Source organism: Rana temporaria, chromosome 7 (genome assembly GCF_905171775.1).
Source record: "Rana temporaria chromosome 7, aRanTem1.1, whole genome shotgun sequence".
NCBI lineage: Eukaryota > Metazoa > Chordata > Amphibia > Anura > Ranidae > Rana > Rana temporaria.
The window spans coordinates 160,414,765-160,439,556 of NC_053495.1; the positions used below are offsets into that span (position 1 = coordinate 160,414,765).

General features: G+C 39.0%; 1 protein-coding gene across 50 annotated transcripts in view; it reads left to right on the forward strand.

The window, feature by feature from the left end:
- Positions 1-24,792, forward strand: part of LOC120945819 — a 162,958-nt gene that overhangs the window by 65,292 nt on the left and 72,874 nt on the right. For 39 of the 50 annotated variants that reach the window (XM_040360256.1, XM_040360257.1, XM_040360272.1 and 36 more), the window contains exons 4-28: positions 1,136-1,187; positions 1,299-1,365; positions 1,470-1,692; positions 3,768-3,819; positions 3,931-3,997; positions 4,102-4,324; positions 6,437-6,488; positions 6,600-6,666; positions 6,771-6,993; positions 8,883-8,934; positions 9,046-9,112; positions 9,217-9,439; positions 11,552-11,603; positions 11,715-11,781; positions 11,886-12,108; positions 14,216-14,267; positions 14,379-14,445; positions 14,550-14,772; positions 17,316-17,367; positions 17,479-17,545; positions 17,650-17,872; positions 21,039-21,068; positions 22,552-22,581; positions 23,695-23,724; positions 23,903-23,932. In XM_040360256.1, coding sequence (XP_040216190.1) covers positions 1,136-1,187; positions 1,299-1,365; positions 1,470-1,692; positions 3,768-3,819; positions 3,931-3,997; positions 4,102-4,324; positions 6,437-6,488; positions 6,600-6,666; positions 6,771-6,993; positions 8,883-8,934; positions 9,046-9,112; positions 9,217-9,439; positions 11,552-11,603; positions 11,715-11,781; positions 11,886-12,108; positions 14,216-14,267; positions 14,379-14,445; positions 14,550-14,772; positions 17,316-17,367; positions 17,479-17,545; positions 17,650-17,872; positions 21,039-21,068; positions 22,552-22,581; positions 23,695-23,724; positions 23,903-23,932 — 2,514 coding nt within the window. The remainder of the gene's footprint in view (positions 1-1,135; positions 1,188-1,298; positions 1,366-1,469; positions 1,693-3,767; positions 3,820-3,930; positions 3,998-4,101; positions 4,325-6,436; positions 6,489-6,599; positions 6,667-6,770; positions 6,994-8,882; positions 8,935-9,045; positions 9,113-9,216; positions 9,440-11,551; positions 11,604-11,714; positions 11,782-11,885; positions 12,109-14,215; positions 14,268-14,378; positions 14,446-14,549; positions 14,773-17,315; positions 17,368-17,478; positions 17,546-17,649; positions 17,873-21,038; positions 21,069-22,551; positions 22,582-23,694; positions 23,725-23,902; positions 23,933-24,792) is intronic. The other 11 variants (XM_040360263.1, XM_040360283.1, XM_040360284.1 and 8 more) reach the window with 5 other exon arrangements.

Here is a 24,792-nt window from a genome sequence, read left to right on the forward strand (position 1 = left end):
TTAAATATTGAAATACCAAAATCACTACTTTCTAGCTTTACTTGCTCTTGACCTTTTGCAATCTGTGCATCAATAACTGGTAAACTCTGTATGTTACTTACCCCTGATAGCTTTACATTAGTTACTCCTGACACATGCACTCTTTGTGTTACTTAGTCCTGGCTTTTGCACTTACATATGCCTTACCCCTGTACTCTGTGTGACATTTACTCCTGACTTCTAAACTCTTTGTTACTAAATTCTGACCCTTACACTCTTTCTGTTACCTCCTGCTGAGTTCTGCCACTCTTTCCATTGCTTCCACCGGACTCCTGCATCCTTTTTGTTGCTTACACCTGACAGCTGCAATTGTTGTAATATTTACTCCTGTCTCCTGCACTCCGAGGGTTACTTACTACTGACCCCAGCACTCAAAGCATTATTTATGCCTGACACCGGCACTATTTACCTTATGTACTCCTGAACCCAGCGCTCTTTGCATTATGCAATTTTGTCCCAGGAAAGAGTAGGTGCAAGTTTTATTAAAATATTTTAAAATTAACCAATAGTCCCGCATTGTAAGTGAAGACAGTGAGGGCTGCTGGCAACTCGGAGCATTAGAGAGCAGTCAACAGCCTGGAGAATGAGGAATAAGGTAAGTAGTACAGCCTTCTCTTCTATCTCCAACACTTAAATAGCAATAACCCTACAAGGGTATATTGTGTATTTGTAAATCCTGAAGTTCAGCTTTAAGTTTATAAAAAATAAAGTTGTGATCACAAGACTTTTCCTTGCACATGATTGTGCGGTTGAAGAGAACACAGTCTCACTTTATTCACGAAGCAGAGTGAAAATTAACTTGACTATGCGCACCATTTCTCTCCTTTAGTAAATCAACACTTTTATGTCAATCATGGGTAGGGCAAGACAAAAATTGAAACAGACATTGCAGAGCACACTAGATAATCACAATAGCCATACTAAGCTTTAAGCATTCAGAGAACTTAACACCAGTAATGTAATCCTAATGGTTGTTCAGAATAACAACAGTTTGCCTATATGAAGGCAATCCAGTGCTACAATAAAACACTGGATGGTCATTATGACTTCATCACTACCTGGGTATAAAAACTGATCTAATGTTTTCTCTTTTCAGTAATTGGATCCTGTTCAACTACTGCCAGAGATCTTCAGGAATCAATTTCAATGTAAGTTTTTTATCTCAAAATAATTTCTCTGTCTGAATCCATTAACTATAAATAGAAATGATAATCAGTATAATATGAGGAATACAACTATTAATATTTTGAATTTCTAAGTGTTCAATGTCCAGCTGAGTGCCAGGTGAACGGAGGAAGTGTTTGGGGAACCGGTGACTACACAGATGTAAGTTATTAGTTTTACCATTTTTCTCATATAATACTAAGTCATGTATAATGTAGAAAAGTCTAACATTAATCTTGCACCGAATGCCACATTTTTTATCTTAGGATTCCTCAATATGTAAAGCAGCTATCCATGCTGGATTACTGGGTAATAATGGAGGACTGGTGACAGTGAAACAAACACCTGGACAACAGAGTTACAGTGGATCAGAAAAGAATGGAGTCAAAACAAGCAATTATGGATCTTGGTCTGGGTCATTTGTATTCCATGGTTCTTCAAAACCACCAACTCTTGAACCTACAGAAGTACAGACCCAAAAACAACCAGGTAGTCTCCTACAACAGACCAGAGTATCCAATATGAAATGTCTCTCAGATTTAGTTAATGTAAAACTGCTCAAATAGATCATTTACAGTCAAATTTATTTTTACAACGTATTGTACTAAGATTACCGTTTGTCCCCATGTGCCTGGAATAAACCACATTTTGAGAGATCTGCCCTCAGAGCAAGCATCCCTGGTGAAACTCTGGCAGGGAAGTCAAAAATGTTGGTCTACACAGTGCAGTTATTGTGGCCACATCAGTACGGCGGTTGCTGGACTCTGTAGCCAATGTGCATGTAAGGCAATTGTTGGGTGGTAGGTCAACCTTTTTACAAGATTGAAAAGGCAGAAAAGAAAAGCTGGACTGTTGCTCAAGTATTTTCATGCATGTGCAATTGGCTAAAGAGTCCTTTAATGCCATATTGGGGTGGCCGCTGTATCTATGCAGTGCAGGGTGGACTTCTCCACTGAGAACTTTAGTGGGTATGCTTGTGTTCTGGGAATCAATAATGCTTGAGAAGTTCTCAGTGCTTGCTCTGCTAAAAATACCAAGAATGTGGAGATCAGTGTGCTGGAGTAGAGGCATCATCACATCCTGACACTTCTCCAGGTAAGTGTGAGCACAAATCTGGTTACATTTTTTACCGTCTGATCTGGCTTTCAAAAGCAGGCTAAACTTTTTAATGCAGACACAAGAATCTAGAGTTGGCAGTAGCTATTTATCATTTTAAAGTGTTTCTGTTTTCTTGGTTTGGGGTAAAAATTAAGGACCAGTATTTGCTTACTTAGTAACCACATGTGGATATTCACTTTTCCAACCACAAAACTAAGAAAACAGAAAAGCTTTGAATCGATTAGTTGCTGCTACCAATTCATGGAGCTTGTCTCTGCAGCAAAATTTGGTAGTAGAAATAGAAACATTTATTGCTGCTATATACTATGTACTAAATATTGAAATACCAAATTCACTACTTTCTAGCTTTACTTGCTCTTGACCTTTTGCAATCTGTATGTTACTTACCCCTGATAGCTTTACATTAGTTACTCCTGACACATGCACTCTTTGTGTTACTTAGTCCTGGCTTTTGCACTTATATATGCCTTACCCCTGTACTCTGTGTGACATTTAGTCCTGACTAATAAACTCTTTGTTACTAGATTATGACCATTACACTCTTTCTGTTACCTCCTGCTGAGTCCTGCCACACTTTCCATAGCTTCCACCTGACTCCTGCATCCTTTCTGTTGCTTACACCTGACACCTGCAATTGTTGTATTACTTACTCCTGTCTCCTGCACTCTGAGGGTTACTTATTACTGACCCCAGCACTCAAAGCATTATTTATGCCTGACACCGGCACTATTTACCTTATGTACTCCTGAACCCAGCGCTCTTTGCATTATGCACTTTTGTCCGAGGAAAGATTAGGTGCAAGTTTTATAAAAATATTTTAAAAAGAACCAATAGTCCCGCATTGTAAGTGAAGACAGTGAGGGCTGCTGGCAACTCGGAGCATCAGAGAGCAGTCAACAGCCTGAAGAATGAGGAATAAGGTAAGTATTACAGCCTTCTCTTCTATCTCCAACACTTAAATAGTAATTACCCTACAAGGGTATGTTGTGTATTTGTAAATCCTGAAGTTCAGCTTTAAGTTTGTAAAAAATAAAGTTGTGATCATTTTAAAAACCTAATCATGGACAAGGAATGTAAAACAGGACTTTTCCTTGCACATGATTGTGCGGTTGAAGAGAACACAGTCTCACTTTATTCACGAACCAGAGTGAAAATTAACTTGACTATGCGCACCATTTCTCTCCTTTAGTAAATCAACACTTTTATGTGTCAATCATGGGTAGGGCAAGACAAAAAATGAAACAGACATTGCAGAGCACAATAGATAATCACAATAGCCATACTAAGCTTTAAGCATTCAGAGAACTGAACACCAGTAATGTAATCCTAATGGTTGTTCAGAATAACTACAGTTTGCCTATATGAAGGCAATCCAGTGCTACAATAAAACACTGGCTTCATCACTACCTGGGTATAAAAACTGATCTAATGTTTTCTATTTCCAGTAATTGGAACCTGTTCAACTACTGCCAGAGATCTTCAGGAATCAATTGCAATGTAAGTTTTTTTTCTCAAAATAATTTCTCTGTCTGAATCCATTAACTATAAATAGAAATGATAATCAGTATATTATGAGGAATACAACTATTAATATTTTGAATTTCTAAGTGTTCAATGTCCAGCTGAGTGCCAGGTGAACGGAGGAAGTGTTTGGGGAACCAATGACTACACAGATGTAAGCTATTATTTTTACCATTTTTCTCATATAATACTAAGTCATGTATAATGTAGAAAAGTCTAACATTAATCTTGCACCGAATGCCACATTTTTTATCTTAGGATTCCTCAATATGTAAAGCAGCTATCCATGCTGGAATTCTGGGTAATAATGGAGGACTGGTGACAGTGGAACAAACACCTGGACAAAAGAGTTACAGTGGATCAGAAAAGAATGGAGTCGAAACAAGCAATTATGGATCTTGGTCTGGGTCATTTGTATTCCATGGTTCTTCAAAACCACCAACTCCTGAACCTACAGAAGTACCGACCCAAAAACCACCAGGTAGTCTCCTACAACAGACCAGAATATCCAATATGAAATGTCTCTCAGATTTAGTTAATGTAAAACTGCTCAAATAGATCATTTACAGTCAAATTACTTTTTACAACGGATTGTACTAAGATTACCGTTTGTCCCCATTTGCCTGGAATAAACTACATTTTGAGAGATCTGCCCTCAGAGCAAGCATCCCTGGTGAAACCCTGGCAGGGAAGTCAAAAATGTTGGTCTACACAGTGCAGTTATTGTGGCCACATCAGTACGGCGGCTGCTGGACTCTGTAGCCAATGTGCATGTAAGGCAATTGTTGGGTGGTAGGTCAACCTTTTTACAAGATTGAAAAGGCAGAAAAGAAAAGCTGGACTATTGCTCAAGTATTTTCATGCATGTGCAATTGGCTAAAGAGTCCTTTAATGCCATATTGGGGTGGCCGCTGTATCTATGCAGTGCAGGGTGGACTTCTCCACTGAGAACTTTAGTGGGTATGCTTGTGTTCTGGGAATCAATAATGCTTGAGAAGTTCTCAGTGCTTGCTCTGCTAAAAATACCAAGAATGTGGAGATCAATGTGCTGGAGTAGAGGCATCATCACATCCTGACACTTCTCCAGGTAAGTGTGAGCACAAATCTGGTAAAAAATGTTACCGTCTGATCTGGCTTTCAAAAGCAGGCTAAACTTTTTAATGCAGACACAAGAATCTAGAGTTGGCAGTAGCTACTTATCATTTTAAAGTGTTTCCGTTTTCTTGGTTTGGGGTAAAAATTAAGGACCAGTATTTGCTTACTTAGTAACCACATGTGGGTATTCACTTTTCCAACCACAAAACTAAGAAAACAGAAACGCTTTGAATTGATTGGTTGCTGCTACCAATTCATGGAGCTTGTCTCTGCAGCAAAATTTGGTAGTAAAAATAGAAACATTTATTGCTGCTATATACTATGTACTAAATATTGAAATACCAAATTCACTACTTTCTAGCTTTACTTGCTCTTGACCTTTTGCAATCTGTGCATCAATAACTGGTAAACTCTGTATGTTACTTACCCTGATAGCTTTACATTAGTTACTCCTGACACATGCACTCTTTGTGTTACTTAGTCCTGGCTTTTGCACTTACATATGCCTTACCCCTGTACTCTGTGTGACATTTACTCCTGACTTATAAACTCTTTGTTACTAGCTTCTGACCCTTACACTCTTTCTGTTACCTCCTGCTGAGTCCTGCCACTCTTTCCAATGCTTCCACCGGACATCTGCATCCTTTCTGCTGCTTACACCTGACACCTGCAATTGTTGTATTGCTTACTCCTGTCTCCTGCACTCCGAGGGTTACTTACTACTGACCCCAGCACTCAAAGCATTATTTATGCCTGACACCGGCACTATTTACCTTATGTACTCCTGAACCCAGCGCTCTTTGCATTATGCACTTTTGTCCCAGGAAACATTAGGTGCAAGTTTTATTAAAATATTTTAAAATTAACCAATTATCCCACATTGTAAGCGAAGACAGTGAGGGCTGCTGGCAACTCAGAGCATCAGAGAGCAGTCAACAGCCTGGAGAATGAGGAATAAGGTAAGTATTACAGAATTCTCTTCTATCTCCAACACTTAAATAGAAATTACCCTACAAGGGTATATTGTGTATTTGTAAATCCTGAAGTTCAGCTTTAAGTTTGTAAAAAATAAAGTTGTGATCATTTTAAAAACCTAATCATGGACAAGGAATGTAAAACAAGACTTTTCCTTGCACATGATTGTGCGGTTGAAGAGAACACAGCCTCACTTTATTCACAAAGCAGAATGAAAATTAACTTGACTATGCGCACCATTTCTCTCCTTTAGTAAATCAACACTTTTATGTGTCAATCATGGGTAGGGCAAGACAAAAATTGAAACAGACATTGCAGTGCACAATAGATAATCACAGTAGCCATACTAAGCTTTAAGCATTCAGAGAACTGAACACCAGTAATGTAATCCTAATGGTTGTTCAGAATAACTACAGTTTGCCTATATGAAGGCAATCCAGTGCTACAATAAAACACTGAATGGTCATTATGACTTCATCACTACCTGGGTATTTAAAACTGATCTAATGTTTTCTCTTTCCAGTAATTGGATCCTGTTCAACTACTGCCAGAGATCTTCAGGAATCAATTTCAATGTAAGTTTTTTATCTCAAAATAATTTCTCTGTCTGAATCCATTAACTATAAATAGAAATGATAATCATTATAATATGAGGAATACAACTATTAATATTTTGAATTTCTAAGTGTTCAATGTCCAGCCGAGTGCCAGGTGAACGGAGGAAGTGTTTGGGGAACCGGTGACTACACAGATGTAAGCTATTAGTTTTACCATTTTTCTCATATAATACTAAGTCATGTATAATGTAGAAAAGTCTAACATTAATCTTGCACCGAATGCCACATTTTTTATCTTAGGATTCTTCAATATGTAAAGCAGCTATCCATGCTGGAATTCTGGGTAATAATGGAGGACTGGTGACAGTGAAACAAACACCTGGACAACAGAGTTACAGTGGATCAGAAAAGAATGGAGTCGAAACAAGCAATTATGGATCTTGGTCTGGGTCATTTGTATTCCATGGTTCTTCAAAACCACCAACTCCTGAACCTACAGAAGTACCGACCCAAAAACCACCAGGTAGTCTCCTACAACAGACCAGAGTATCCAATATGAAATGTCTCTCAAATTTAGTTAATGTAAAACTTCTCAAATAGATCATTTACAGTCAAATTACTTTGTACAACGGATTGTACTAAGATTACCGTTTGTCCCCATTTGCCTGCAATAAACCACATTTTGAGAGATCTGCCCTCAGAGCAAGCATCCCTGGTGAAACCCTGGCAGGGAAGTCAAAAATGTTGGTCTACACAGTGCAGTTATTGTGGCCACATCAGTATGGCGGCTGCTGGACTCTGTAGCCAATGTGCATGTAAGGCAATTGTTGGGTGGTAGGTCAACTTTCTTTTTACAAGATAGAAAAGGCAGAAAAGAAAAGCTGGACTGTTGCTTTAATGCCATATTGGGGTGGCCGCTGTATCAATGCAGTGCAGGGTGGACTTCTCCACTGAGAACTTTAGTGGGTATGCTTGTGTTCTGGGAATCAATAATGCTGGGGAAGTTCTCAGTGCTTGCTTTGCTAAAAATACCAAGAATGTGGAGATCAATGTGCTAGAGTAGAGGCATCATCACATCCTGACACTTCTCCAGGTAAGTGTGAGCACAAATCTGGTTACATTTTTTACCGTCTGATCTGGCTTTCAAAAGCAGGCTAAACTTTTTAATGCAGAGACAAGAATCTAGAGTTGGCAGTAGCTATTTATCATTTTAAAGTGTTTCCGTTTTCTTGGTTTGGGGTAAAAATTAAGGACCAGTATTTGCTTACTTAGAAACCACATGTGAGTATTCACTTTTCCAACCACAAAACTAAGAAAACAAAAAAGATTTGAATTGATTGGTTGCTGCTACCAATTCATGGAGCTTGTCTCTGCAACGTATCGGAGATACGTTACGCCGGCCGGACAGATACGCTCAGGTATCTGAATCCGGCCCTTTGTTACTAACTTCTGACCCTTAGGCCTCGTACACACGGCCGAGGAACTCGACGTGCCAAACACATCGAGTTCCTCGGCCAGTTCAGCACTGAAGCCGCCGAGGAGCTCGGCGGGGCGAGAGCTCCCATAGAACAACGAGGAAATAGAGAACATGTTCTCTATTTCCTCGCCGAGCTCCTCGTCGGCTTCCTCGGCCGAAAGTGTACACACGGCCGGGTTTCTCGGCAGAATTCAGCCAGAAACTCGGTCGGAAGCTGAATTCTGCCGAGGAAACTGGTCGTGTGTACGGGGCCTAACACTCTTTCTGTTACGGTGCAGGTTTTATTAAAATATTTTAAAATTAACCAATAGTCCCCCATTGTAAGTGAAGACAGTGAGGGCTGCTGGCAACTCGGAGCATCAGAGAGCAGTCAACAGCCTGAAGAATGAGTAATAAGGTAAGTATTACAGCATTCTCTTCTATCTCCAACACTTAAATAGCAATTACCCTACAAGGGTATATTGTGTATTTGTAAATACTGAAGTTCAGCTTTAAGTTTGTAAAACATAAAGTTGTGATCATTTTAAAAACCTAATCATGGACAAGGAATGTAAAACAGGACTTTTCCTTGCACATGATTGTGCGGTTGAAGAGAACACAGTCTCACTTTATTCACGAACCAGAGTGAAAATTAACTTGATTATGCGCACCATTTCTCTCCTTTAGTAAATCAACACTTTTATGTGTCAATCATGGGTAGGGCAAGACAAAAAATGAAACAGACATTGCAGAGCACAATAGATAATCACAATAGCCATACTAAGCTTTAAGCATTCAGAGAACTGAACACCAGTAATGTAATCCTAATGTTTGTTCAGAATAACTACAGTTTGCCTATATGAATGCAATCCAGTGCTACAATAAAACACTGGATGGTCATTATGACTTCATCACTACCTGGGTATAAAAACTGATCTAATGTTTTCTCTTTCCAGTAATTGGATCCTGTTCAACTAGTGCCAGAGATCTTCAGGAATCAATTGCAATGTAAGTTTTTTATCTCAAAATAATTTCTCTGTCTGAATCCATTAACTATAAATAGAAATGATAATCAGTATATTTTGAGGAATACAACTATTAATATTTTGAATTTCTAAGTGTTCAATGTCCAGCTGAGTGCCAGGTGAACGGAGGAAGTGTTTGGGGAACCAATGACTACACAGATGTAAGTTATTAGTTTTACCATTTTTCTCATATAACACTAAGTCATGTATAATGTAGAAAAGTCTAACATTAATCTTGCACCGAATGCCACCTTTTTTATCTTAGGATTCCTCAATATGTAAAGCAGCTATCCATGCTGGATTACTGGGTAATAATGGAGGACTGGTGACAGTGGAACAAACACCTGGACAACAGAGTTACAGTGGATCAGAAAAGAACGGAGTCAAAACAAGCAATTATGGATCTTGGTCTGGGTCATTTGTATTCCATGGTTCTTCAAAACCACCAACTCTTGAACCTACAGAAGTACCGACCCAAAAACCACCAGGTAGTCTCATACAACAGACCAGAGTATCCAATATGAAATGTCTCTCAGATTTAGTTAATGTAAAACTGCTCAAATAGATAATTTACAGTCAAATTACCGTACTTTGTACAACGGATTGTACTAAGATTACCATTTGTCCCCATTTGCCTGCAATAAACCACATTTTGAGAGATCTGCCCTCAGAGCAAGCATCCCTGGTGAAACCCTGGCAGGGAAGTCAAAAATGTTGGTCTACACAGTGCAGTTATTGTGGCCACATCAGTATGGCGGCTGCTGGACTCTGTAGCCAATGCGCATGTAAGGCAATTGTTGGGTGGTAGGTCAACCTTCTTTTTACAAGATTGAAAAGGCAGAAAAGAAAAGCTGGACTGTTGCTCAAGTATTTTCATGCATGTGCAATTGGCTAAAGAGTCCTTTAATGCCATATTGGGGTGGCCGCTGTATCTATGCAGTGCAGGGTGGACTTCTCCACTGAGAACTTTAGCGGGTATGCTTGTGTTCTGGAAATCAATAATGCTGGGGAAGTTCTCAGTGCTTGCTCTGCTAAAAATACCAAGAATGTGGAGCTCAATGTGCTGGAGTAGAGGCATCATCACATCCTGACACTTCTCCAGGTAAGTGTGAGCACAAATCTGGTTAAATTTTTTACCGTCTGATCTGGCTTTCAAAAGCAGGCTAAACGTTTTAATGCAGAGACAAGAATCTAGAGTTGGCAGTAGCTACTTATCATTTTAAAGTGTTTCCGTTTTCTTGGTTTGGGGTAAAAATTAAGGACCAGTATTTGCTTACTTAGTAACCACATGTGGGTATTCACTTTTCCAACCACAAAACTAAGAAAACAGAAAAGCTTTGAATTGATTGGTTGCTGCTACCAATTCACGAAGCTTGTCTCTGCAGCAAAATTTGGTAGTAAAAATAGAAAAATGTATTGCTGCTATATACTATGTACTAAATATTGAAATACCAAATTCACTACTTTCTAGCTTTACTTGCTCTTGACCTTTTGCAATCTGTGCATCAATAACTGGTAAACTCTGTATGTTACTTACCCCTGATAGCTTTACATTAGTTACTCCTGACACATGCACTCTTTGTGTTACTTAGTCCTGGCTTTTGCACTTACATATGCCTTACCCCTGTACTCTGTGTGACATTTACTCCTGACTTATAAACTCTTTGTTACTAGCTTATGACCATTACACTCTTTCTGTTACCTCCTGCTGAGTCCTGCCACACTTTCCATAGCTTCCACCTGACTCCTGCATCCTTTCTGTTGCTTACACCTGACACCTGCAATTGTTGTATTACTTACTCCTGTCTCCTGCACTCTGAGGGTTACTTACTACTGACCCCAGCACTCAAAGCATTATTTATGCCTGACACCGGCACTATTTACCTTATGTACTCCTGAACCCAGCTCTCTTTGCATTATGCACTTTTGTCCGAGGAAAGATTAGGTGCAAGTTTTATTAAAATATTTTAAAATGAACCAATTATCCCACATTGTAAGTGAAGACAGTGAGGGCTGCTGGCAACTCAGAGCATCAGAGAGCAGTCAACAGCCTGGAGAATGAGGATTAAGGTACGGTAAGTATTACAGCCTTCTCTTCTATCTCCAACACTTAAATAGTAATTTCCCTACAAGGGTATGTTGTGTATTTGTAAATCCTGAAGTTCAGCTTTAAGTTTGTAAAAAATAAAGTTGTGATCATTTTAAAAACCTAATCATGGACAAGGAATGTAAAACAGGACTTTTCCTTGCACATGATTGTGCGATTGAAGAGAACACAGTCTCACGTTATTCACGAACCAGAGTGAAAATTAACTTGACTATGCGCACCATTTCTCTCCTTTAGTAAATCAACACTTTTATGTGTCAATCATGGGTAGGGCAAGACAAAAAATGAAACAGACATTGCAGAGCACAATAGATAATCACAGTAGCCATACTAAGCTTTAAGCATTCAGAGAACTGAACACCAGTAATGTAATCCTAATGGTTGTTCAGAATAACTACAGTTTGCCTATATGAAAGCAATCCAGTGCTACAATAAAACACTGGCTTCATCACTACCTGGGTATAAAAACTGACCTAATGTTTTTTCTTTCCAGTAATTGCATCCTGTTCAACTACTGCCAGAGATCTTCAGGAATCAATTGCAATGTAAGTTTTTTTTCTCAAAATAATTTCTCTGTCTGAATCCATTAACTATAAATAGAAATGATAATCAGTATATTATGAGGAATACAACTATTAATATTTTGAATTTCTAAGTGTTCAATGTCCAGCTGAGTGCCAGGTGAACGGAGGAAGTGTTTGGGGAACCAATGACTACACAGATGTAAGCTATTATTTTTACCATTTTTCTCATATAATACTAAGTCATGTATAATGTAGAAAAGTCTAACATTAATCTTGCACCGAATGCCACATTTTTTATCTTAGGATTCCTCAATATGTAAAGCAGCTATCCATGCTGGATTACTGGGTAATAATGGAGGACTGGTGACAGTGGAACAAACACCTGGACAACAGAGTTACAGTGGATCAGAAAAGAATGGAGTCGAAACAAGCAATTATGGATCTTGGTCTGGGTCATTTGTATTCCATGGTTCTTCAAAACCACCAACTCCTGAACCTACAGAAGTACCGACCCAAAAACCACCAGGTAGTCTCCTACAACAGACCAGAGTATCCAATATGAAATGTCTCTCAGATTTAGTTAATGTAAAACTGCTCAAATAGATCATTTACAGTCAAATTACTTTTTACAACGGATTGTACTAAGATTACCGTTTGTCCCCATTTGCCTGCAATAAACCACATTTTGAGAGATCTGCCCTCAGAGCAAGCATCCCTGGTGAAACCCTGGCAGGGAAGTCAAAAATGTTGGTCTACACAGTGCAGTTATTGTGGCCACATCAGTACGGCGGCTGCTGCACTCTGTAGCCAATGTGCATGTAAGGCAATTGTTGGGTGGTAGGTCAACCTTCTTTTTACAAGATATTAAAGGCAGAAAAGAAAAGCTGGACTATTGCTCAAGTATTTTCATGCATGTGCAATTGGCTAAAGAGTCCTTTAATGCCATATTGGGGTGGCCGCTGTATCTATGCAGTGCCGGGTGGACTTCTCCACTGAGAACTTTAGTGGGTATGCTTGTGTTCTGGGAATTAATAATGCTTGAGAAGTTCTCAGTGCTTGCTTTGCTAAAAATACCAAGAATGTGGAGTTCAATGTGCTGAAGTAGAGGCATCATCACATCCTGACACTTCTCCAGGCAAGTGTGAGCAGAAATCTGGTTAAATTTTTTACCGTCTGATCTGGCTTTCAAAAGCAGGCTAAACTTTTTAATGCAGACACAAGAATCTAGAGTTGGCAGTAGCTACTTATCATTTTAAAGTGTTTCTGTTTTCTTGGTTTGGGGTAAAAATTAAGGACCCGTATTTGCTTACTTAGTAACTCCATGTGGGTATTCACTTTTCCAACCACAAAACTAAGAAAACAGAAAAGCTTTGAATTGATTGGTTGCTGCTACCAATTCATGGAGCTTGTCTCTGCAGCAAAATTTGGTAGTAAAAATAGAAACATTTATTGCTGCTATATACTATGTACTAAATATTGAAATACCAAATTCACTACTTTCTAGCTTTACTTGCTCTTGACCTTTTGCAATCTGTGCATCAATAACTGGTAAACTCTGTATGTTACTTACCCCTGATAGCTTTACATTAGTTACTCCTGACACATGCACTCTTTGTGTTACTTAGTCCTGGCTTTTGCACTTACATATGCCTTACCCCTGTACTCTGTGTGACATTTACTCCTGACTTATAAACTCTTTGTTACTAGCTTATGACCATTACACTCTTTCTGTTACCTCCTGCTGAGTCCTGCCACACTTTCCATAGCTTCCACCTGACTCCTGCATCCTTTCTGTTGCTTACACCTGACACCTGCAATTGTTGTATTACTTACTCCTGTCTCCTGCACTCTGAGGGTTACTTACTACTGACCCCAGCACTCAAAGCATTATTTATGCCTGACACCGGCACTATTTACCTTATGTACTCCTGAACCCAGCTCTCTTTGCATTATGCACTTTTGTCCGAGGAAAGATTAGGTGCAAGTTTTATTAAAATATTTTAAAATGAACCAATTATCCCACATTGTAAGTGAAGACAGTGAGGGCTGCTGGCAACTCAGAGCATCAGAGAGCAGTCAACAGCCTGGAGAATGAGGATTAAGGTACGGTAAGTATTACAGCCTTCTCTTCTATCTCCAACACTTAAATAGTAATTTCCCTACAAGGGTATGTTGTGTATTTGTAAATCCTGAAGTTCAGCTTTAAGTTTGTAAAAAATAAAGTTGTGATCATTTTAAAAACCTAATCATGGACAAGGAATGTAAAACAGGACTTTTCCTTGCACATGATTGTGCGGTTGAAGAGAACACAGTCTCACGTTATTCACGAACCAGAGTGAAAATTAACTTGACTATGCGCACCATTTCTCTCCTTTAGTAAATCAACACTTTTATGTGTCAATCATGGGTAGGGCAAGACAAAAAATGAAACAGACATTGCAGAGCACAATAGATAATCACAGTAGCCATACTAAGCTTTAAGCATTCAGAGAACTGAACACCAGTAATGTAATCCTAATGGTTGTTCAGAATAACTACAGTTTGCCTATATGAAAGCAATCCAGTGCTACAATAAAACACTGGCTTCATCACTACCTGGGTATAAAAACTGACCTAATGTTTTTTCTTTCCAGTAATTGCATCCTGTTCAACTACTGCCAGAGATCTTCAGGAATCAATTGCAATGTAAGTTTTTTTTCTCAAAATAATTTCTCTGTCTGAATCCATTAACTATAAATAGAAATGATAATCAGTATATTATGAGGAATACAACTATTAATATTTTGAATTTCTAAGTGTTCAATGTCCAGCTGAGTGCCAGGTGAACGGAGGAAGTGTTTGGGGAACCAATGACTACACAGATGTAAGCTATTATTTTTACCATTTTTCTCATATAATACTAAGTCATGTATAATGTAGAAAAGTCTAACATTAATCTTGCACCGAATGCCACATTTTTTATCTTAGGATTCCTCAATATGTAAAGCAGCTATCCATGCTGGATTACTGGGTAATAATGGAGGACTGGTGACAGTGGAACAAACACCTGGACAACAGAGTTACAGTGGATCAGAAAAGAATGGAGTCGAAACAAGCAGTTATGGATCTTGGTCTGGGTCATTTGTATTCCATGGTTCTTCAAAACCACCAACTCCTGAACCTACAGAAGTACCGACCCAAAAACCACCAGGTAGTCTCCTACAACAGACCAGAGTATCCAATATGAAATGTCTCTCAGATTTAGTTAATGTAAAACTGCTCAAATAGATCATTTACAGTCAAATTACTTTTTACAACGGATTGTACTAAGATTACCGTTTGTCCCCATTTGCCTGCAATAAACCACATTTTGAGAGATCTGCCCTCAGAGCAAGCATCCCTGGTGAAACCCTGGCAGGGAAGTCAAAAATGTTGGTCTACACAGTGCAGTTATTGAGGCCACATCAGTACGGCGGCTGCTGCACTCTGTAGCCAATGTGCATGTAAGGCAATTGTTGGGTGGTAGGTCAACCTTCTTTTTACAAGATATTAAAGGCAGAAAAGAAAAGCTGGACTATTGCTCAAGTATTTTCATGCATGTGCAATTGGCTAAAGAGTCCTTTAATGCCATATTGGGGTGGCCGCTGTATCTATGCAGTGCCGGGTGGACTTCTCCACTGAGAACTTTAGTGGGTATGCTTGTGTTCTGGGAATTAATAATGCTTGAGAAGTTCTCAGTGCTTGCTTTGCTAAAAATACCAAGAATGTGGAGTTCAATGTGCTGAAGTAGAGGCATCATCACATCCTGACACTTCTCCAGGCAAGTGTGAGCAGAAATCTGGTTAAATTTTTTACCGTCTGATCTGGCTTTCAAAAGCAGGCTAAACTTTTTAATGCAGACACAAGAATCTAGAGTTGGCAGTAGCTACTTATCATTTTAAAGTGTTTCTGTTTTCTTGGTTTGGGGTAAAAATTAAGGACCCGTATTTGCTTACTTAGTAACTCCATGTGGGTATTCACTTTTCCAACCACAAAACTAAGAAAACAGAAAAGCTTTGAATTGATTGGTTGCTGCTACCAATTCATGGAGCTTGTCTCTGCAGCAAAATTTGGTAGTAAAAATAGAAACATTTATTGCTGCTATATACTATGTACTAAATATTGAAATACCAAATTCACTACTTTCTAGCTTTACTTGCTCTTGACCTTTTGCAATCTGTGCATCAATAACTGGTAAACTCTGTATGTTACTTACCCCTGATAGCTTTACAGTAGGTACTCCTGACACATGCACTCTTTGTGTTACTTAGTCCTGGCTTTTGCACTTACATATGCCTTACCCCTGTACTCTGTGTGACATTTACTCCTGACTTATAAACTCTTTGTTACTAGCTTCTGACCCTTACACTCTTTCTGTTACCTCCTGCTGAGTCCTGCCACTCTTTCCAATGCTTCCACCGGACTCCTGCATCCTTTCTGCTGCTTACACCTGACACCTGCAATTGTTGTATTGCTTACTCCTGTCTCCTGCACTCCGAGGGTTACTTACTACTGACCCCAGCACTCAAAGCATTATTTATGCCTGACACCGGCACTATTTACCTTATGTACTCCTGAACCCAGCGCTCTTTGCATTATGCACTTTTGTCCCAGGAAACATTAGGTGCAAGTTTTATTAAAATATTTTAAAATGAACCAATTATCCCACATTGTAAGTGAAGACAGTGAGGGCTGCTGGCAACTCGGAGCATCAGAGAGCAGTCAACAGCCTGGAGAATGAGGAATAAGGTAAGTATTACAGAATTCTCTTCTATCTCCAACACTTAAATAGCAATTACCCTACAAGGGTATATTGTGTATTTGTAAATCCTGAAGTTCAGCTTTAAGTTTGTAAAAAATAAAGTTGTGATCATTTTAAAAACCTAATCATGGACAAGGAATGTAAAACAGGACTTTTCCTTGCACATGATTGTGCGGTTGAAGAGAACACAGCCTCACTTTATTCACGAAGCAGAGTGAAAATTAACTTAGTAAATCAACACTTTTATGTGTCAATCATGGGTAGGGCAAGACAAAAAATGAAACAGACATTGCAGAGCACAATAGATAATCACAGTAGCCATACTAAGCTTTAAAGGATCACTAAAGAAATTTTTTTTTTTTGCTAAATAGCTTCCTTTACCTTACTGCAGTACTGGTTTCATGTCCTCATTGTTCGTTTTTGCTTTGAAGTAGCTGTATTTCTGCTGTGATCTCCACACTTCCTGCTTATCTAGCTCCTTATGAAAAAAACTAATGGGAGCTTCTCACTGTGGTCTTAGCTGTGTGTCTAAAACTCCTCAGAACCAATCAGATTCATTTTAAAAACAAAACACTGCCCTGGATTTGTTTGTTTTTGTTCTGTGGGTCTCTTTACTTCACATAAACATGAAACCAGTTTAAAACCGAAAGTGAAACTAGAGGCACATTATATGGTAGAATTTAATCTATTTTTAATCATTTTTAAAAGGAATCAGTTAACTTGTATGTCTCTATACCCTGTAAACAGTCATTTCAGCAAAAAAAAAATGTTTCCTTTAGTGACCCTTTAAGCATTCAGAACTGAACACCAGTAATGTAATCCTAATGGTTGTTCAGAATAACTACAGTTTGCCTATATGAAGGCAATCCAGTGCTACATTAAAACACTGGATGGTCATTATGACTTCATCACTACCTGGGTATAAAAACTGATCTAATGTTTTCTCTTTCCAGTAATTGGATCCTGTTCAACTACTGCCAGAGATCTTCAGGAATCAATTGCAATGTAAGTTTTTTTTCTCAAAATAATTTCTATGTCTGAATCCATTAACTATAAATAGAAATGATAATCAGTATAATATGAGGAATACAACTATTAATATTTTGAATTTCTAAGTGTTCAATGTCCAGCCGAGTGCCAGGTGAACGGAGGAAGTGTTTGGGGAACGGGTGACTACACAGATGTAAGTTATTAGTTTTACCATTTTTCTCATATAATACTAAGTCATGTATAATGTAGAAAAGTCTAACATTAATCTTGCACCGAATGCCACATTTTTTATCTTAGGATTCCTCAATATGTAAAGCAGCTATCCATGCTGGATTACTGGGTAATAATGGAGGACTGGTGACAGTGGAACAAACACCTGGACAACAGAGTTACAGTGGATCAGAAAAGAATGGAGTCGAAACAAGCAATTATGGATCTTGGTCTGGGTCATTTGTATTCCATGGTTCTTCAAAACCACCAACTCCTGAACCTACAGAAGTACTGACCCAAAAAACACCAGGTAGTCTCATACAACAGACCAGAGTATCCAATATGAAATGTCTCTCAGATTTAGTTAATGTAAAACTGCTCAAATAGATCATTTACAGTCAAATTACTTTTTACAACGGATTGTACTAAGATTACCGTTTGTCCCCATTTGCCTGGAATAAACCACATTTTGAGAGATCTGCCCTCAGAGCAAGGTGAAACCCTGGCAGGGAAGTCAAACATTTTGGTCTACACAGTACAGTTTTTGTGGCCACATCAGTACGACGGCTGCTGGACTCTGTAGCCAATGCGCATGTAAGGCAATTGTTGGGTGGTAGGTCAACCTTCTTTTTACAAGATTGAAAAGGCAGAAAAGAAAAGCTGGACTATTGCTCAAGTATTTTCATGCATTTGCAATTGGCTAAAGAGTCCATTAATGCCATATTGGGGTGGCCGCTGTATCTATGCAGTGCAGGGTGGACTTCTCCACTGAGAACTTTAGTGGGGCTCGCGGATAGGCGTCAAACTTTTACCCTTAAAAACCTCCATAGGCTACACTTTAAAAATTCTACAGGTTGCATGTTTTGAGTTACAGAGAAGGTCTAGCGCTAGAATTACTGCTCTCGCTCTACGCTCTAACAATCGCAGAGATACCTCACATGTGTGGTTTAACACCGTTTTCACATGTGGAAGCTACTCACGTATGCATTCGCACAAACTCGTCGGGACAGGGGAGCTTTAAAAAAAAAATCTTATTTTTTTTACTTGATTTTATTTATTTTTACACTGTTTTAAAAAAAAAATTATTGGATCACTTTTATTCCTATTACAAGGAATTTAAACATCCCTTGTAATAGAAAAAGTCATGACAGGTCCTTTTAAATTTGAGATCTGGGGTCAATAAGATTTTTAGGCTAAAATGCAATAAAAATGCCATTGAAGTGAATTAACAATCAAGTGATAAACGTGCCTAGTGTTTAGGCGCATCTAGACACATTTTGTAGCGTCAAGCTTTTTTTCTGCTGCTCCTGGACTCATTGGCAGCGGGGGTTTTTCCTGCCTCTAAAAGCCCCTGCCACTAGATGCTGCTAAAAGCCTATGGGGTTGATTTACTAAAACTGGAGAGAACAAAATCTGGTGCAGCTGTGCATGGTAGCCAATCAGCTTTTAACTTTAGCTTTCCCCATTAACCTGCCTAGCGGTATTCCCGAGTCAGGCTCGGGGTGGAACTTCAGTACCATTAGCGGTATCCCCGAGCTAGACCTTACCTTGTCCCCTGGATCCTGCGATGCCTCCCCGCCGTGCGAGCGAGCTGTCTCTTTGCTCGATTCACACAGTGCCCATGTGCTGCCGAGCTCCATTCCCTGTGACGTTGCGACGCACGGGGCGGAGATCAGCGCCAAATTCAAAAAAGTAAAAACACTGTAATATTACAGATTACAGTATTGTAAAAAATAAATACACAACCCCTTTGTCCCTAGTGGTCTGTCCAGTGCCCTGCATGCAGTTTTATATAATAAAGACTGTTTTTTCTGCCTGGAAACTGGAGATTGTCCATAGCAACCAAAAAGTGACCCTTTATGTCAAAAGTGCTTTTAGACCAACTAGAAAACAGCGATAATAAATTAGAATCACTTTCAGAATTGAGTGATAGTTATTTGTGGACGTAATGACAGCGACAATTCTTCAACTGAGCAAATTTCAGTGTTTTTGATTTGATTACATTATTGGTTAATTTTTATTATTAATATATTATTATTAGTTATAATTATTTATAGTTATTTATTATATTATATTATAATTTATGATTTTGTGTTTCAAACTTTATCATACCCGGGATGTCTACTAGATGTCTTGTTTGGACAGATTTAAGTGAGTCATTCCTAAGAATTACAGGCCTACAATATAAAACGCCAAATTTCCATGCAAAATAATGGTACCGCTTTCAGCACCTAAAATCTGACATAATCATACCACCAGGGAGGTTAAAGTAGAACTATAGGCAAAACCTATTTTTCATTTTAGGAGGATTGTAACCCCTGATTTTTGTTTTCATCTGTGTCCTATTGCAGAGATTTCCCTTCACTTTCTGCCCCATAGCCAAACAGGAAGTGAGAGGAAATCCCTGAAAATTAAAGGAGTTCCTTGGGGACCCCTAGGCCATTAGAACCAGTGTCCACATTGAAAGATTTCCCCTATATTACTTTTCTGGGGACAACCCAAAATTTGTGATTTTCTCTTACTAATGGTAAACAATACAATTAAAAAGGGGGGGTCTGCTTAACAGGGGCACAGATAGCAATAAAAACTGACAAGTGTTGTAATCCCTATCCAAAACAACAAAAAAAAAGTTTTGCCTTTACCTGGAAACTTGGAAGCTGATTGGTTTCTATGCAGAGCTGCACCAGATTTTGCACTCTCCAATTTCAGTAAATCAAGTGGACAAGCATGGGTGCATTAAGGGCGCACGGGCGCCACCCCCCATCCATCACCGTCCCCTGAAATGTGTCCGTCCCCTTTCAGGACCCCGCGCATGGATTCCAATATGGGGGGGGGGCTGTTTTTTATGAAGCACGAGGCTCTAATAGGCTTTACTATAGGGTGGGCTTGGTTTCCAGAGATTGCTCTCCGATCCCAGCCAGGTGTGTTACAACAACGAATGAATTTTTGCTGTTGTAAAACTGATCCTCCCCCAGGCCAATCAGGAAGCCAGTTTTGACACTGGTCACCCGATTGGCTGAAAGACGATCCTATTGGACACCTTGGAAGCCGCCATGAAGGAGAGAACACGGAGCCGCTGCACCAAGCTGCCTGCTACCCACTGCCGCCAATGGGGTAAGTGCCGAACCGACTAGCAAACAGCGGGGAGGGGGGTGGGTGCCGCTCCAGGGGGGTGGGTGCCGTTTTTTGGGGGGGGCCTAAAACATAAAACAAATTGATAAGATTAGTTACATCATTCTGATCTATTTTAAATGTGTAAAATATAACTAACAGGCTAACAATTCCCTTGAACCCTTTTTCTAAACTGCACATCTGTATTTTTCGAGAACTAATTGGAATATAATCTTTAGAGACAGTAATAACTTTGTTTACATTTTTTGCATTGATATTATCTATGCATTGTATAGGCAGACATGTGGAATGTTGTAAAATTAACCTTTTTTCAAAAATTAATATATATATTTTTTTTTTTACAGAAGTGAATGTGGATATTAACGTTGTAGATGGTAATGTCGTGTTTTCTATTTTTCATTATATCTCACATCTAAAACAACATATTTGTTTCTATTACAATCATTACAGTAGAAAATTGTATTTAAATAGGGTTTGTTTTTGTATTTACTGTTTTAAAAAAAAAAACTCTTCAGAAGGTAATGACTTGTTTTATATTTTTCAATATATCTCACATCTAAAACCACATATTATTTCTATTATAATCATTACAGTAATGGATTATTTTTAAATAGAGTTTTTTTGTGTTTACAGTTTTAAAAATGGTTGTCAGGTTTTTTTTTTTGTCCCATTGCAGAGATTTCCCTTCCCTTTCTTCCCCATAGCCAAACAGGAAGTGAGAGGAAATCCCTGCAAATTAAAGGAATTCCTTGGGGACTCCTAGGTCGTCAGAACTAGTGTCCCCATTGAAAGATTTCCCTTCTCTTACTTTTCTGGGGACAACCCAAAATTTGAGATTTTCTCTTACTAATGGTAAACAAGAGAAATAAAGAGGGGGAATCTCCTTAACTGGGGTACGGAGAGCAAGAAAAACTGACAAGTGTTGTAATCCTTATCCAAAACTTATACAAATCTATGCATTGTATAGGCAGACATGTGAAATTTTATAAAATTAACCTTTTTTCAAAAATAATACCGTATAAACTCGAGTATAAGCCGAGTTTTTCAGCACATTTTTTGGTGCTGAAAATGCCCCCCTCGGCTTATACTCGAGTCACCTTTTTGCACCTGATCTTCCAGACTTTGGGGACGCGGTACCTGCCGGCCGTAGGTCCCCTGGACCCCAAACTTGGCACACATATAGCCCCACTCTTCCTCTACTAGTGTGTAAAGTTTGTTGTCGGGGGGTCCTAGGGCTGAGGAGCACCAATTTTTCAAAGCTGGCACCCCTTCTATATACTCTCATGTTAAACCTAAGTCTAGTCATGGGCACAGTGAGGCATGGGCACAGTGAGGCATGGGCACAGTGAGGCATTGTCACAGTGAGGCATGGAAACAGTGAGGCATGGGCACAGTGAGGCATGGGCACAGTGAGGCATGGACACAGTAAGGCATGGACACAGTGAGGCATGGACACAGTGAGGCATGTACACATGGACACAGTGAGGCAAAGTAAAGAAAAGTGAGGCACAGAGAGGCATGCAGATGGACACCCTAGGCTTATACTCGATTCAATAAGTTTTCCCAGTTTTTTGTGGTAAAATTAGGTGCCTCGGCTTATATTCGGGTCAGCTTATACTCGAGTATATACAGTAAAAAAATTTTTTACAGAACTGAATGTGGATATTAACGTTGTAGATGGTAATGTCGTATTCTATATTTTTCATTATATCTCACATCTAAAATCACATATTATTTTCAATTACAATCATTACAGTAGTAAATTGTATTTAAATAGGGTTTGTTTTTGTTTTTACTGTTTAAAAAACGGTCATTTTTCAGAGGTTTAAAATAATAAAACGTGTTTGTTTTTTACAGAAATAAATGTGTATATTAACTCTTCAGAAGGTAATGACTTTTCTTTATATTTTTCAATATATCTCACAGCTAAAAACCACATATTATTTCTCTTACAATCATTACAGTAATGCATTATATTTAAATAGGGAGTTTTTTTGTGTTTACAGTTTTAAAAATGGTTGTCAGATTTTTTTTGTCCCATTGCAGAGATTTCCCTTCACTTCCTTCCCCATAGCCAAACAGGAAGTGAGAGGAAATCCCTGCAAATTAAAGAAATTCCTTGGGGACTCCTAGGTCGTCAGAACCAGTGTCCCCATTGAAGGATTTCTCTTCTCTTACTTTCCTGGGGACAACCCAAAATTTGAGATTTTCTCTTACTAATGGTAAACAAGAGAAATAAAGAGGGGGAATCTCCTTAACTGGGGTACAGAGAGCAAGAAAAACTGACAAGTGTTGTAATCCTTATCCAAAACTAAAAAAAGGTTTATTATCTATGCATTGTATAGGCAGACATGTAAAATTTTATAAAATTAACCTTTTTTCAAAAATGAATACCGTATATACTCGAGTATAAGCCGAGTTTTTCAGCACATTTTTTTGGTGCTGAAAATGCCCCCCTCGGCTTATACTCGAGTTACCTTTTTGCGTCTGATCTTCCGGACTTTGGGGACGCGGTACCGGCCGGCCGTAGGTCCCCTGGACCCCAAACTTGGCACGCATATAGCCCCATTCTTCCTCTACTAGTGTGCAAAGTTTGTTGTCCGTGGGTCCTACGGCCGAGGAGCACCAATTTTTTAAAGTTGGCACCCCTTCTATATACTCTCATGTTAAACGTAAGTCTAGTCATGGGCACAGTGAGGCATGGGCACAGTGAGGCATGGGCACAGTGAGGCATTGACACAGTGAGGCATGGAAACAGTGAGGCATGGGCACAGTGAGGAATGGGCACAGTGAGGCATGGACACAGTGAGGCATGTACACATGGACACAGTGAGGCAAAGTGAAGAAAAGTGAGGCACAGTGAGGCATGCAGATGGACACCCTAGGCTTATACTCGATTCAATACGTTTTCCCAGTTTTTTGTGGTAAAATGAGGTGCCTCGGCTTATATTCGGGTCGGCTTATACTCGAGTATATACGGTATTTGTTTTTTTTTTACAGAAGTGAATGTGGATATTAACGTTGTAGATGGTAATGTCGTATTCTATATTTTTCATTATATCTCACATCTAAAACCACATATTATTTTCAATTACAATCATTACAGTAGTAAATTGCATTTAAATAGGGTTTGTTTTTGTTTTTACTGTTTTAAAAAATGGTAATTTTTCAGAGGTTTAAAATAATAAAACGTGTTTGTTTTTTACAGAAGTGAATGTGGATATTAACTCTTCAGAAGGTAATGACTTGTTTTATATTTTTCAATATATCTCACATCTAAAAACCACATATTATTTCTCTTACAATCATTACAGTAATGGATTATATTTAAATAGGGAGTTTTTTTGTGTTTACAGTTTTAAAAATGGTTGTCAGGTTTTTTTTTTGTCCCATTGCAGAGATTTCCCTTCACTTCCTTCCCCATAGCCAAACAGGAAGTGAGAGGAAATCCCTGCAAATTAAAGGAATTCCTTGGGGACCCCTAGGCCATCAGAACCAGTGTCCCCATTGAAAGATTTCCCCTCTATTACTTTTCTGGGGACAACCCAAAATTTGTGATTTTCTCTTACTAATGGTAAACAATACAATTGAAGAGGGGGGATCTGCTTAATAGGGGCACAGATAGCAATAAAAACCGACAAGTGTTGTAATCCCTATCCAAAACAAAAAAAAAAAGTTTTGCCTTTACCTGGAAACCTGGAAGCTGATTGGTTTCTATGCAGAGCTGCACCAGATTTTCAGTAAATCAAGTGGACAAGCATACTAACATTCAGGGGTGTTTAGAGGAAGACCGTCCATTAAGGGCGCACGGGCGCCACCCCCCCATCCATCACCTTCCCCTGAAATGTGTCCGTCCCCTTTCAGGACCCCGGCGCATGGATTCCAATATGGGGGGGGCTGTTTTTTATGAAGCACGAGGCTCTAATAGGCTTTACTATAGGGTGGGCTTGGTTTCCAGAGATTGCTCTCCGATCCCAGCCAGGTGTGTTACAACAACAAATGAATTTTCGCTGTTGTAAAACTGATCCTCCCCCAGGCCAATCAGGATGCCAGTTTTGACACTGGTCACCCGATTGGCTGAAAGGACAGGCGATCCTA